The sequence below is a fragment of the Cebus imitator genome, unplaced genomic scaffold, assembly GCF_001604975.1.
Source record: "Cebus imitator isolate Cc_AM_T3 unplaced genomic scaffold, Cebus_imitator-1.0 Scaffold35, whole genome shotgun sequence".
Taxonomy (NCBI): Eukaryota; Metazoa; Chordata; class Mammalia; order Primates; family Cebidae; genus Cebus; species Cebus imitator.
In genome coordinates this window covers 7,459,408-7,475,582 of record NW_016107350.1, presented here as the reverse complement: position 1 = coordinate 7,475,582, position 16,175 = coordinate 7,459,408, and the positions used below count along the sequence as shown (strand labels likewise).

The window sequence follows — 16,175 nt, the reverse complement described above, 5'->3', positions numbered from 1 at the left end:
TTTTTTTTGAGATGGAGTCGTGCTCTGTCACCCAGGCTGGAGTGCAATGGCACAATCTCGGCTCACTACAACCTCCACCTCCCAGGTTCAAGTGATTTTCCTGCCTCAGCTTCACAAGTAGCTGGGATGACAGGCATGCACTGGCATGCCCAGTTAATTTTTGTATTTTTAGTAGAAGCAGGGTTTCACCATGTTGACCAGGCTGGTCTTGAACTCCTGACCTCAAGTGATCCACCCGCCTCGGCCTCCCAAAGTGCTGAGATTACAGGCGTGAGCTACTGCACCTGGCCAGGAAAGAATTTTTTAAAAACTTAAAGAAAATTGTTTTTTCAGAGAAATAATTTTAAAATTTAAAAGACCTGAAGAATCTTTTTTTCAAACACAAAAGTTTCCAGCTGAGGCTATTCATAAAACCTAGAACAATAAATGAAAAAAGGATCAACAGAGACCTATCAATTTGAAATTTCAATAATCAAGAGAAAACCCCAGAATCTTCCAGGGAGAAAAACCAGGTCATCTATAAGAGATCAGGCACCGGCAGGTCTTTCGCCAGCTCAAGTGCAATGGTAGAAGCAAGAGAGCAGACGAGGAGGTAATGCCTCCCATTCCTAAGGGCAATTCTTTCCAACCCAGAACTCTAAATCAAGCCAGACGAGAAATCCACAGCAAGGGTGCGATAAAGATGTTTTCCGCATACAAGTTCTCAAAACACGTATTCCCTGGGTACTCTCTCCAAGTGAGAGAATGTGCTCTCCCCACACAGAGGAGTGCACCAAGGAAGGCTTCAGGAACAGAGAAGAAACAAATAGAAATCAAGAACTTGGGACAAGGGTGAAGAAAACCTTACACTCTCATGAATATTCTCAAGAGGAAGAAAGCTGTTGACTTTGTCCTAAGCCCCTGTTTTAAGCAAGGGTCTAGCATCAGGGGCTCCAATGGAGGAGAAAAGGAAAACGATGATGACAGAGTGTCCTGGGTGGACGGCAAGCCCAGTGGGGCATCAGAGAAGACCGGAACAGAGTGATGGGAACTGGGAGAAGGCTGAGAACTCTGAGAGTAACAGCAAAATAACAATGAACAGGGAAGGAAAGGTAACATGATACTCAGTTCATATAGGAACAATACTTACATAGTCATAATGCTTTCACCAAAACTTGTGATATCATTACAGTGGAAGGGGGATGAGAAGAGTTTATGTGACTTGGGGTGCCAGGAGAAAATTAATGTCTTAGATTGCTGAATCAAAAATCAGCATTTTAAGAATTTTACTTAGAAAAGTCTATATAGAGCCAAGAACATAACAAATAACAGTTGCTCCTAGAAACAGGACTGGGAAGAAACTGTTGCATTTTCATTAAAAACTCAGTGGAATTGATTGATATTAAAGATGTATGCGTGTGGAAGGGAGAGACTGATTTTCATACATGGTATTCTCTACATCATTTCCTACATATTCTGTAAGTCCCATTTTAATCTTCTTCTTTGACCCAAGGGATACTTAACAGACTTTTAACAAGGTTTTAAGAATTAGAAAAACAAACAGAGAAAAATTAACAAAATACCTTCCAGTTGTACCACATTCTCTGAAGAATATCTGCAGATCTGAAACTGAAATTAACAAGCAAGATCTAGATGGAGTCTAGGCTGGGGACAACCTCACTGAAGAGGTGGCACGTGGGGCTGATGACAGGGAAGGGACAGAGCAGGGAACAGAGAGGCAGGAGTCAGTCCTGGTGGGAGAGGCGCTGCCTACAGAGCACGCAGCTTTGCAGGGTGGGCGAGAAGATGCACAGGCGGGTGTGAGCTACCCTGTGCTCCCTCCTTAATGGCGCCTTGCCCACCCGCCCCCCCCCAGCCCAACCCCACCCTCAGAGTGGCAGCCGCACTCCTTCAGCCCAACATGTCAGTCCCCAAACTCTAGATTCACCTGGACTCAGATCCCACGTCGCCTATCTCACGCAACTCTCTACACCACAAAGTGGTACAATCAGCTAAGAACAGGCCAGAGCCCACATGACATCTTACCTGCTAGAGAAAGTGCCACCCGCCCTGGGTCAAAAGAGCACACACAAAAGGGAACTGAAATATGATGAAATTGGGCCACATGACAACGCAGAGAAATACACACCCTGCTTTGGTATTCAATGCCGAAAATGGAAAACAAAGGTGGTGGGGTGGAATCCTCTATGGGGTGAAGCCAGAGTTGGTGCCGAAATTTTACTTGGAAAAATAAATTAACCTTTTTATGTAAAGCAAATGGAGATAGCAAACTCTGCGCGTGAAAGCTGATGTTTTGATCTAAGAAACTAAGTCTGTCTTCGAGAAGCAGAGGGAAGAAGTCAAATTGAATTACGCTCTGATTGTACCCTGAGACCTCCCCTTGCAGTCCAGCTTACTGGTGGGGAAAGCAGAAACCTGGTTGGAATCCCCATTCTGCCAAATACCATTACCTTGGGACAAGTGACTTAAATGCCTTGAGCCCCAATATCCCCCCTGCCAAACGGAGCAATGATACCTGCTGTATGGTGTGAGAATGAAATAAGGAAACTCCACTAAGTGCCCAGCAAAGCAGGAGCCAAATAAATGGTGACTGCCATTATCAAGGATCACTGCAGAAATGCAGGAAATTATGCAAGGCCACAGAAAGTGTGCCACAAAATCATCAAAAGAAGAATGGCTCATTACACGATAGCCACAACGGTTTATCTAGAAACCCAGAGAGTCCATGTGGCCGCAACTCAGGAGAGCTCCCTCTACTGTCTGAGTTCACCTTTCAGGTGAAAGGTCCGGTGAGTGTCTAGGAAGAGACGGGAGGTCAGCCTCCCACGGGAGGCTCATGCTCTTTCTCCCAGTTCTAGGTTTACTCAGGAGCGTGGAGGTGGCCACACCTCACTCAATGTGTCTTCACCTAGGTATTGCCTTTTTCATCCCTGAGACAAAAATGAGTCTTTCCAAAAACTGGAATCAGCAGCAAACAAAGAACATTACACTAAATCATTTGGCAAAATCTGAAAACACTTCACAGCTGCATGCTTCTAAAAGCACATTCGAAATGACACGTGGATATCTTGGACTCATTTTATCTTTAGCAAATGGGAAATTTCCCATAACATATTTATTGTTAAACGAATACAGTATGGGGTGACTACAAGAATAAAACTAGTACTACTCCATAAAAAATGCACCTTGGAAAAAAAATGGTCAATGCGGACAAAGATGAAGATACAGGAACCTGATACAAAATGTCTGCACTGAAGAAATGGCCAAGCATAAATAAAACAAACAAAAAAAAAATCTAGCATTTTCCCCCAGACATTTGTGCTCCCCCACTAAAGCTTACAGCCGGCCTCTGCAGGTGCCTCGTCCTGCCTTAACCTCCTCAGCTGCAGTAGATTACCATCTTCCTTCAACGAGAAATCAGACAACACATGTGACTCCTTGCCGCTTTGGCTACAGGTGCACTGGGTCCCCAGGAATCTTCCCCTAGGTCCCCAGGAATCAGAAGAAAAGGTGCTCTTCTCACCCAGCCCCTTTGGTCCTCCTCAGAGGACCCCACCATATCATCAACCTTGCCTCTCCATTGCCCTTTCCCCACAAATTCCAGTGTCCTTTGGAATACCCACCCAAGCATCTCCAGGCATCTAGAGGATGGATCGAGAATGGGAGGGAGTAGGGTGTTAAGATTCTACAGAGGGAATGAAAATAGAAACACTGGTGAAATGCAGCTTCTGACATTCAAAATAAGGTATCTCATGGGGGTGAAGGCCAAGCATTAGACAGAGAGTACTCAGTCCACTTGGATTGCTGTAGCAAAAATACCATTAACTAGGTGGCTTATACAAAACAGAAATTCATGCCTTACAATTGTAGGGGCTGGGAAGTTCAAGATCAAGGCACCAGTCGGCTTGGCATCTGGTAAGGGCTCACTCTCTGCTTTGCAGATGGCATCTTCTTGCTGTGTCCTCACATGTTGGAACGAGTGAACAAGCTACCTCTGGCCCCTTTTATAAGGGCACTAATGCCACTCATGAGGACTCCCCCTTCATGACCTAACAGCCCCCTAAAGGCTCCACCTCTTAAAATTAATGTACTGGGGAGAAGGTCTCAACATATGAAATTTAAGGGGACACAAATATTCAGACCATGGCAGAGAGTAAAGATTTCCTAAACTACTTGAATTCTGTTGGCCAAGCTGGGAGCCAGCCTGAGAACCAAATCACAAAGGGGCCCAGAAATAGAGAGATGATAGCTGGGTCCTCCACTGAGCCACAATGCTGCAGCATGGAGGTGGTGCCACGGAGAAAGGAGGAGAGTCTCCTCCCCTTGGGGTGTTATTTGAGTCCACCAGGACCCTGTAGAAACCGCTTCAGCTAAGGCCAGCAAGGAGCAATTGTAAGTCAAGTACTGGATGGCATTTGTGATCGCCACACTGGCTGCTCCAGAACCACCCTCTCCTGGGACTCACCCATGCTGCTGTTCTCTCTCTCTCAAGATGCTCTTTCTGGTCACCCACCTCGGTAATTCAATCTCCCCAACACTCTCCCCCAGCTCTCTCCAAGAAATTTCACATGCTCCCAAGGCTGCAACATCTAAACCCTAACACATTCAACTCCATACTTCAAACTCAACCGCACCCTAAGCATCAGTCTGTGTCTAACACTGTAGTGACATGTGGATAATTCACCTGGTGAGCTACAGGTACGTCCAAGGCAACATCCCCAAACCTGGCCTGCTGCAACCTCAGCCACCCTTACATTGGTTAAGATCACTACCAGGCACTCCTCGTCTAGCCCATGGCCTAAGTCATTCCCCTGCCTTTCTCTACCCCTACCCACCAAATCATTCCCTCCTCCCGATTTTATCTAGAGTCACCCCAAATCCACCTCCTCTTCCCCACCCCCACTACCTTGGCTCAGCCTCTTGGCACCACCATTGCCAAGTGGTGGCAATGGTGTCCTAGCTGCAATGGTGTCCTAGCTGGTGCCCAGCCCCGGGCTCTTGCTCCCCTAATTCATCCAGAGGGGCTGGCAGAAAGCTGACGGGCAGCCTCTGGCACAGTTGTAGCATGAAGTTCTGAGCTGAACAAACACCGCTTCCCCCCTGCCCACCCAGCCCCAGCCACAATGGCCTCCCTGCTGCCCTGCAAACACCCCAAGCCCACTCCCACCCAGGACTTTAGGACGTGCCATTTCCTCTGCCTGGAACACTCCACTCCAGAGTTACCTGCTTGCATCATTCCCTGACTTGCTCTTCAGGTGTCTGCTAAGGCCACTTCCTGAGAGGCCACTGATGACCACTCAACAAAGTAGTAACTTCTGTCACTCTCCCTTGTCCTTGCTTTAGTTTTCTTCATAACATCCAGCTCCTTCTAGCATTTTGTACATTTGTTGATTGTCTTTTTTCCACCACTTTCACTACTAGAATATAAGCTCTGGGAGAATAGGGACCTTATCTGTTTGTCCACTGTTAATCCCTTGCACCTAGAACAATATCCGCATATAGTACACACTCAATAAATATTTGTTGCATATTTTGGCCAGGTGTGTTGGTTCAGCTGGCCGAGGCAGGTGGATCACCTGAGGTCAGGAGTTCAAGATAAGCCTGGCCAACATGGTAAAACCCTGTCCCTACTAAAAATACAAAAATTAGCTGGGCATGGTGGCACGTGCCTGTAATCCCAGCTACTCCGGAGGCTGAGGCAGGAGAATCACTTGAACCCAGGAGACAGAAGTTGCAGTGAGCCGAGATAGTGCCATTGCACTGCAGCGTGGAAGACAGAGTGAGACCCTGTCTCAATTTAAAAAGAAAGAAAGAAAGACAGACTTGTTGCATATTTAAATGAAGGTCCTGAAAGCAAGGGAGGAATATGATGCTATTAATACTGGGGTAATAGAAAGGGACGCTTATTTGATGTCAGAAAAATTCCTTAGCATAGTCCAATAGTAACCTCTTCAAAACCTGAACCCACCCTTTGAATTTGCAGCCTCACCTCTGGGTATTCCCCCAGCAAGCGCATAAATCTCCCCTCCGCTCCACTCTCACCGTCTTTCTCTTCTTTTCTTTTCACTTTCCTACAGTTTTACTATTTATACCAATGGAAGGTAATGCGAGGAACTTAGTGCAATGCCACAGGCACTAAAGCAAAAGACCCATGCATGGACTTTTCTAAATGGCTATAGCCTCCAACCATGGGTTCAAAACCAAATCTCACTGTCGCCCAGGCTGGAGTGCAATGGCGTGATCTCAACTCACTGCAACCTCCACCTCCCAGATTCAAGCGATTCTCCTGCCTCAGCCTCCCAAGTAACTGGGATTACGGGCACATGCCACCATGCCTAGCTAATTTTTGTGTTTTTAGTAGAGATGGGGTTTCACCATGTTGGCCAGGCTGGTCTTGAACTCCTGACTTCAAGTGATCTGCCTGCCTCAGCCTCCCAAAGTGCTGAGATTACAATTGTGAGCTACTGCACCCGGCCCACTCTCACTGTCTTTAAATAGGCCCACCTTATTCATCACAGGGGAATATCCTCTAGTCCAGCTCATTTCACCAAACTTTTTTTAACAATGTTTCAGATCTCATGTGGATCCAGCAACTCAAGATTAATTCTCCATTCCCAAAACAGACCCTCAGTGTGAGTCACGAGAGTCTTCCCTTTCTGAAAACATCCAGGGCTCTTCCCCCTTTTGTTCCTGCGTTGTCCTGCATGGAAATCCCTCACCATTAACCTCACTTTTTAAATTACACCTTTTCTTGTAGGCTCATACAATAAATCTCACAAGACTTTCATCAACTATTCCAAACCTCCCTGAACCCCACTTTGTCCTAAACTGTACAGCCCTGGAGACCGTGACATACTCTCTCAATCAATTCATGGAATCAGCTGGCTCCTAAACCAGTGGGAAGGCTATCGGAGGTAGGTTCAGGCATTGGGCTTCTGGTATAGCCCCTGGACCCAGCACCACGCTGGGCGGGGAGCAGACACTCATTCACAGGTACTGGCTACCCAGACAGAACAAAGATAAGGCGAGGAACTTGGACCGGACTGGCTGACAGTCTAAAAAGATCCCTCCCATTTACGCAGAAGCAACCTTCTCACAATATAATTTTTTTCACTCTGTGCTGAAATCACTAAGTGTAATTCTGTAATATTGAAAAAAGTAAGCCCTAGTGGTCTCCTATTGTTCTTTTTTTTTTTTTTTTTTTTTTTGAGACAGAGTTTCACTCTTTTTGCCCAGGCTGGAGTGTGGTGGCACGATCTCCGCTCACTGCAACTTCTGCCTCTTGGGTTCATGCGATTCTCCTGCCTCAGCCTCCCAAGTGGCTGAGACTATAGGCATGTGCCTTCACACCTGGCTAATTTTGTATTTTTAGTAGGGACGGGGTTTCTCCATGTTGTTCAGGCTGGTCTTGAACTCCCAAACTCAGATGATCTCCCTGCCTCGGCCTCCCAAAGTGCTGGGGGAGCCACCACACCCAGCTTCCTGTTGTTCTTTAGAGAGATGGAGTAGAAAAATCATTGAATTTACAGAAAATGGACTCTTTCATTACCCAGCTTCAGCACTATTATCTAAGACGGTGGTAACACAGCAGCCACTAGTTACGTGTGGCTATTTAAACTTACACTTAAATAAAATGACATTCCGAGTGCCACTAGCCACATTTCACAAGCTCAACAGCCACAAGAAGCTACCAGCTACCATAACCGGCAGCACAAAGGTAGACTACGTCTGTCACTGCAAGCATTCTTTGAACAGTACAGGTCAATGTCATCTTTGGTGTTAACATTTCTGGGCCTCTTGTTTCCTCCTGTGTAAAATGGGAACAGCACACACCTCACTGTGTTCCTGCAAGGTTTAAACACAATGCTACATGTGAACACCCTTTATCATAGCTTTAGTAAAGTTTGACAGACTGTAACCGTATATAACTATCCATATAGCCATACTTTGACAAAGCACTACATGATATATATTTACTTATTTGCAAGAATCTAACAACCAACAATAGTAGCATCTGTAAAAGGGAGTTACTGTCAACTGGATTAAAGAAATTCTATCTCAGGCTGTGGGACTAGAAGGACGCCGTCCAGGAGGAAGGGAGAGAGTTCGCACTGGTCAGACCACCTCAGGAATCCTGCATTCCAGGCAGAATACGGATGAACTGAATCCCGGCCAGAAGCATCTGCAAACCAGACAGCACAACGGTGAGTGGAGGAGGCCAGGATTTCTCAGGCAGGGAAAGAAGACAGCTTGGCAAGAACCAAGAAGAGAATGGATTTTGAAACAGACAAAAGGATGGTCCTGGGGAGGCACCTACCTCCTGGGCAGCTGCGGAGACAATCAAGAGATGGCCTTAATGTAAGGAAAACGTTGACTAGTGAGTGTTGCCCAGCAATGGAAATGCTGTCTCATAGAGAAGACGGCTCACAATTTCAGAAAGTGCTCAAACATAGAGGTTTCCAAACTGGAACATGTATTGAATCACCTGCAGAACTGGAGAAAGCCCAGATGTTTTGGGCCCACCAGCAGAGATTCCTGTTCAGTGAGTGTGAAGGAGGCCCATGATTTTTCATCTCCAGGTGATGCTGGCGATGTGGATGCTGCTGACCCAGGACCTCACTTTGCGAGGTATGCCTCTAATGCCAACTGGAACACCGCATTCATGCTGGCGGAGAAGGAACACCTGACATCAAGTGGGAGGTTGAACCCTGCAACCTTCTAAAACAACTTGACAGTGCTCCGAAGACTATCGATGGGTCCTGCTGGCATTCGGGACCACCAGGTGCCCAGCCTGAAAAGTCATAGTGCCCCACGTGTCCTGCCAGGTATGCCCGTGTGTGGTCACTCAGGCAAATAACTTTCTTACAGTTTTACTATTTATACCAATAGAAGGGAATGCTGTCATCTTTCATCGCCACGGGCACTAAGGAAAAAGGGCTATGCATGGACTTTTCTAAATGCCATGGTCTCCAACCAGGGGTTCAAAACCAAATCACATCAGAGAGGCTTTACAGGCTGCAGCGGTAACATGCCCAAAAGAAGAGCTGCATTGTAAGCCATTAAATTTCAATATGGCAACCAGCAAGACTGAGGAGATGGACCTTTTACTCCATTCGGTGTCAAACCAAGGCAACCATCAGGGCTTACCGCTTCCCTCACCAAAAACAGACACTTCACACAAAGATTTCTACCTGATGTTTTCCAATAGCTTTATTCATAATAGTCAAACGTGAAAATTACCTGAAGGAACATCAACTAGCGAATGGATAAACAAATTGTCGTACGGCCTCAAGGCGGTACACTACCCAGCAATACAAAGCAGCAAATCACTGACACACGCAGCAGTGATGAATCACAAAACTACGCTGAGTAAGCAAAGCCAGATACAAAAGACATCACACACTTTGGGAGGCCAAGGCGGGCAGATCACTTGAGGTCAGGAGTTTGCAACCAGCCTGGCCAACATGGTGAAACCCCGTCTCCACTAAAAATGCAAAAATTAGCCAGGTATGGTGGTGTGTGCCTGTAATCCCAGCTACTCAGGAGGCTGGGGCAGGAGAATCGCTAGAACCCGGAAGGCAAAGGTTGCAGTGAGCCGAGATCACAACACTGCACTCCAGCCTGGGTGACAGAGCGAGACTCCATCTCAAAAAAACAAAAGACATCACCCTAAATGACATAGTTTATATGAAGCTTTAGGGGAGTCCAACCTAGGCAACAGTGACAGAAGCAGATCAGTCCCCAGGGGACTGGGGTGCAAAGAAGTCTTTACGGGTGATGAAATATTCTAGGTCTGCACTGCCACTGTGGTTACACAGGCACACAGAATACATTTGACTGTATACTTACAGTATGTGCATTTTATTGGTGTTAACCACAAAAAGTTAATCCTTCAAAAACAAAAATAAACCCGACATTTCCTATTACATTGGGCTCATTCTATTTCAGGATGTGCTTACAAGTATAACATCAGTTGCTTCTGAGAGGAAACTGTGTAGACAGGGACAGGCGTGGGAAGACGATTTCAAAATGTTTACCCTTTTGTACATTTAAACGTCTGAACTATAAGCCTATGTTAATTAATTTTTAAGTGAATAAATTTTTAAATGAAGGAAAAACTCTAAAAACATGTTCTTCATTGGTGACATGACTGAGATAACATCATCTGAGGCCCCTCATCAGCACAAAACTATTGGACTGTTGCCCAATCTATTTCAGTTGTAGAAACCCTGCTTTTTGAGACAGGTGCTCTATGTGGCCTATATTTTACCAAGCTCTGCTCAGTTCTCAGTGAATATCATTTTTTAGCATTTTTTCATGTTAGTGTTTTTCATAAAATATACCATAGATAAGAATGCATATGTATGTGTGCCTGCATGTATCTGATTCAAGAATGTCTTTTATTTTCTTTGTAGTTTTTAATCTCCTATGTGTGTATCCCTAATCAACCTGTTCTCTTTCTGCACCATTTAAAGCTTCTCAACTGAATCATTCAGCATATATTATTTTGTTCATCTTTTAACCAAAATTACATTTGTAAAATTCATCCATGATTTTGCCAAAGCTGTATTTTCATCATTATATGGTATCACAATCCACAATAAATAAATGAACCGCAATGTACTTATCCATTAAAATATTTGTGGACACTGCTACAAGGTATTTTTTTGGTCCCTGTTGCGTACAGAAAAAAACAAAGTCAAACACACAACATAGCATCTGAGGCAACAACTGTCCCCACAAACCACTTAGCCAACCTTATCTCCCACTACCTTTTCTACCAACCCAGGCTGCTGCTGCATCTGTGTACTGTGTTGTGGTTGAAATATTAGGTGCACCTTCAAGATGCTGTTGTGTTCATTATATTCCTCAGGGTTGGGATGCTGTGGGTCATGAACCAGATTAGCTCTCCCAAATCATTCCCATCCACTGAGGTCTGGTTCAAGCATGATCTCCTTATGAAGAACCTGCACTCTCTTCCATCCACAATACCACTGTTCCCCAAAACCATGTCAAAATGAATTCTCCTTTCCTGAACTTTCCACCACACTTAATTCATGCAACTCTGAGTTATAACCATTGGTTATGGCTGTGTCACAATTTTTGCCCCAAATCTTACAGATAATGGGCAAATGTTGATGCTTTTGAGTCAAATTCAAAATCCTAAAACCCACTGCTAATGCCAGGTGCTAAATCGTTCAAAAATATAGGCTTAAAAGTTTATTTCCACAAAAATGAAATGATATCAATTAAAGTGAAAACAACATCCCATTGCTTAAGACAGATTTGGCTGGGTTCCCCATAGTTTTAAAACTGAATTTTTTGTTTTTTTCATAGAAAATACAGTGCTTTAGAATTCCTAAGACACGTAATTTAAGATCATAATATAAGAGAATCACATAATTTAAGATCATTTGAGAAGAAATACATTATTTAAAGAAAATGCAATGTCCTTGAAAATTATTTTAACCCCAGAGTAACAAATAAAAGGGGGAAAAAAACTAAATTTTAATGATATTAATAAATGGGTCATAAATTCAATGGATTATAATGGAAAAGTAACAAGTATTTCTGAATTTAAAGAACAGGACAGTCATTTTTTTCAAAGAAAATACATGCATGGAATGCAGATGCCTCAAACAGGATATGACATAAAACAGGTAAGGAGAAGGCTCTAACTAGGTTGAATGCCTGGCCAATGTGTCCTCTCCAACAGTCATAAATAAAATAGATGGAAGACAACACCCCTGAATAATACCAAATATGCCTTCCAATTATTTTATGCAAAAACAAGATTTTCAATAGGTGTCATTAAAGAAAACATCATAGAAAAAATTTTTTCAACTCATGTTACAGAAATTAGGCTAAAGACTTTACTATAAAAATGGCTCCTCTAAATCAATAAAGAAAAGAACAATGGCCTACTTGAACAAATAGACAAAGGTTATTTATAAGCAATGCAGATAAAAGGTAACTGTAGTGGCTCTTAAACATAAGATAAAATGCTCAATCACAGAGAATTGCAGAATAAAATCATTTGAGGATAGTCTTTTTCACCCATCAGATTTGCAGGATCAAAAACTTTCATAAAATATTCTTGGCAAGGGTGTACCAAAGCAGGCAGGCAGTCACACACATTGCTGACGGAAGTATAAATTGTTAGAACCCTAAGGAAGTGCAATATGGTGATATCCACCAAATTACAAGTGCACACACCCTCTGACCCAGCAATTCCACTTCTGGGAAGTTATCCAAAATACTTGCATGTATGCAAAATTATGCATGTACATTAGCTATAACACTGAAATGGCAAAAGCTTGGAAACATCAGTGCCTCAGTAGGAGACAAGTAATTTGAGACATCCTTACAACAGAATTCTGAAGCAGCTAAAGAAGAACAAGGAAGCAATCATCAAGAAATACTAAGAAAAGGAAGAGCTCATATGGTATTCCACAATTTGTGTAGACTATGGTATATTTGCTGAAACATGCACTATCTGGAAAGAGATACAGGAAACTAGCAACGCTAAGAAAAGGCCTAGCACAGATCTGCAGGACAATGTTCGCCTTGCTCAAGTTAACCTAGAAAATGACAGGCTACGTATTTTGTGCAATTTATTTATTTCTCAACTTTAAGGTTAAGAAATCTCTGCCCTGTAACAAGGCACCTGTTATGGGAGCTCTGCTTATTCTGCCCTGGGTGGGTCATGTTTGTTACGAGGACACTTAGCAAACAAAGAAGGCTTTTCTCCGCCCGGATGACAGGACACCACTCTCAACGAAGGAGCCAGACACTCTCCTGGCCTTCCTGGTGACGAGCGCTTTTTGGAGATACGAACCTGTTGCTCAGAGGCTGAGCATCCCCGTGTGTTCTCCCTGTACTTCGCCTAAAAATATGCCTGCGTTCCACACTGTGCACACCCAGGGGTGGGTGCTGGGCGTACCCCACCTGCTTGTTTGCCTCCCGTTTTCTCATCAGGGAGTAAAGACAGTAAACCTAACCCTCCAGGGGAAGGAGAAACAAATCATTCAGGGCCCATCTCAGGTGACTGATGAGCGCGGCACCGTTCTGAACGTGTACCTAATCTGGTCCAGATATGCCTGCTGGGGCCGCCAGAACCAAGGCACGCTCAAGCACGTTCGCTCCGGCAGGCTTGGGCGAGCAGGTCAAGGCCTGAGAGTTCTAGGAAGCGGGGCGAAGTTTTCAAGCACGATGGGAACACCTGCAGGTGCAGGTGCCCGCGGGCCGGCCGACCACCTGGCTCTGAGGCTGGATCTGCACACGGAGGACGACAACCACGCACAGGGACGTGCGTCCGGAGGAAAGTTGCAGCGAGTGTCTGTCTACCTGTTTGAGATAGGAGGCCGAGAAAGTGCGGCAGCGCTGACAAGCGTTTTGTCCCGCGGGCTCCCCCTGCACTGGGTCCCCGGGGGCCCCAAGGTCACCTGCCCTCCTGAGCGCCCCCACCCTGTCCAAGCTCTCACCAGAACAGCAGGTTAGCAGCGACAAAGCCGAGCAGGCTCCGCAGCGGCCTCTTCCAGCTCAGCAGCTCGTCTGCGCGGCAGCCCAGCCACAGCACTGGCTCCCCGAGCAGCCAGGTCACCGCGGCGGCCGCCCGGCCCGCGGCCTCCTCCACCTGCAGCCCCGCGCCCTCCGCCGCCCCAGCCTCCTGCGCTTCCTTCTCCTGCTGCGGCCGCTCTGCTGGGGGCGCCCGGGGCGGCGGCGGCGCCTGCTCCTCCGCGGCAGGAGCTGGGCATCCCTCCTCGGCGTGCTCCGAGGGCGCCGGGCTCGCCATCTTCGGCGGCGCTTCCAGGCGGGGACCGGGCAGGGCGCGCGCGGGGGCGCGCCTGGGTGTGGGCGCCGAGGGCGGGGCGGCGGCCGCAGGTCCCGGAGCCGGGCGCGCACGACGGGGAGCAGGCGGCCGGGTGCCTTGTGACGTCACCGGCCGCGGAGGGGGCGCCGCCGGGGGAAGTGGGTGCGGTCGAGTTCGCGCAGGGGCGGGGCCCGGAGCTGGGCGGCGTCCACTGGTGGCTCCGGGCTCCTCCAGGGCCTCGCCGGGGACCCGAGGAAAACGACCTTCTTTTCTCTTGTAGCGGCGGGGGAGGGCGGAGTGGAGGACCGCAGCTGGGTTCCGTATCCAAAAGGAAGCCAAGGCTAAGGGCAAAATAGATTGGACATTTTCACTTTCTCAAGCCAGGGTCACCGGTCGCCCAACCAGTAGCCACTGAGGGTGGCATCGGGGCGCCCCTTCCCCTGGCAGCGGATTTCAGCCCCCAGGGGCACTCCCCACCCCGGCCATCCCCAGCACCTTTGCAAGGACAGCAGCACAGCCATAGCAGAGGTCTTGGGCACCCTGGAAATAACTTGCTGGTATAAATGTTGGATTGAGAAAGGAAGAAAAAACATCTGGGGTCAATTTGGGGCCCTCTCGTTTGACAGGGGAGGAAACGCCAAGCAGCAGCGGTGGAAGAAGGTGCTTCCTCTCTTCTCTGTCTCTGGCTGTTTCTCTCTCTCTCTCCGCCTCTCCCCCTCTCCCCTCCCTGTGTGGCCAGGTGATCTGACTCAGAATCGTGAGTGCGGGGAGATGACAAGCAAGAGACTGAACTTTTGCACATGTCAAGCAAGGTTTGGCCTGCTTTGAAGCCAGTGATTTCAGAGCCACTTGGTCTCCGCGTCACGAGCAGGCATCAGGGCAGTGGTGGGATGGCAGGGCATCCATCCTGAGACCTCCCATGCCCCATCTCTTTGGCCCCAGTGCTTCTGCGTGAGTGCGGAGAGAGAGGAACACAGTTCATTGGTTATGCTTACTTTTCACTATTTGCATTTTTAAATTTTTGTCTTCTTTAATCTTCCTGGTCTTGTTTTTACTCTATGACATGTCCTTATCCCATCCAAAGGATTCTATCTGCAGATGAATCAGGGCATCTCATATCCCTTTACTGGCAACCAGCCTTCCTGCACAGGATGGAAGGGAGGGCAATGAAATTCCCTTGTGTCAAGGGAACCTCTGGGGGAAAGTTCTGTAACGCCTCTGGATGGACATTGTAAACCTCTGTGTAGACACATGTAGAATCCATTGATCGGTACATTCACTGCAGGTGTCTGCACTTTACTGTGTGCATGTTGTACTTCAAAGGGGGTATATTCCCAGAGTCCACGCAAAGGCTTACTAAACACCTACCGAGTACACAAAGCATTGCTAAGCCCTGTGGATACAACTTCCACCCACAGGAAGCTCACAGTCTGATGAGGGGCCAATTAAGAGCATCTGGCATTTCCAACTTCCCTTCTTAGGAGTATCCTGACAACCCAATGGAAAGTGGCCTGGGTGGCAAGGAAAAAGCAACATGTAAACAACTCAGGTTTCATCCATATAAGAAAGACAATCTTGGTCGGGAGCTGTGGCTCACACCTGTAATTCTAGCACTTTGGAGACCGAGGCAGGCAGATCACAAGATCAGGAGTTCGAGACCAGCCTGGCCAATGTGAGGAAACCCTGTCTTTACTAAAAATACAAAAATTAGCCAGGCGTGGTGGTGGGCACCTGTAGTCCCATCTACTCAAGAGGCTGAGGCAGGAGAATCGCCTGAACCCAGAGGGGAGAGGTTGCAGTTATCACGCCATTGCACTCCAGCCTGGGCAACAGAGCAAGACTCCATCTCAAAAAAAAATAATACAATCTTTTTCCAGGTGTGTGTCCTCCCTCTTGGCACTAGCAGAGAAGTTTTTGAAAGATAAATGCTTTTATCGTGTCCTTTGACCTTTGTTTGGCACTTGATACAGCCCCAGGTTCGCTATTCTAAAATCTGTTCTAGACAGATGTGTGCCAAAGCCAGTGTGGAGAACATGGGGCAGGGGAGAGGAAGAACCAGGCGTCCCCATTGCCCAGAGCAATGTTGATGATGTACCAGAAACAGGTTTGCAAGATTCATCACCTTCCTCCTGGCTTCCCCTGAATTCTAATTATTGTTGTCGGGATCTATTGAAGTAGTAAAAACTGCTGGCAACCAAGACACATAAAAGCTAAGCTGCAGTTACTGTGTGTGGTTTCCAACACTTATTTATCATCTCTGTTTAATAACAAACCTCTTTACCCACAGCCATGTGTTGGAAAGTCAATTCTCCCTCTCTCTTTGTCTCTCTCAAAATTACTATGGAGAAAATGCTACGGAAAC

The 16,175-nt window shown here is 46.6% G+C and overlaps 1 protein-coding gene across 1 annotated transcript in view; it reads right to left on the bottom strand.

The window, feature by feature from the left end:
• RETREG1 (reticulophagy regulator 1) overlaps positions 1-13,914 on the bottom strand; it is a 141,342-nt gene extending 127,428 nt beyond the window's left edge. The window contains exon 1 of the mRNA XM_017524658.2: positions 13,485-13,914. Within this exon, the coding sequence (XP_017380147.1) occupies positions 13,485-13,795 (311 nt within the window). The 5' untranslated portion in view covers positions 13,796-13,914. The remainder of the gene's footprint in view (positions 1-13,484) is intronic.
• Between the last annotated feature and the right edge of the window lie 2,261 nt (positions 13,915-16,175).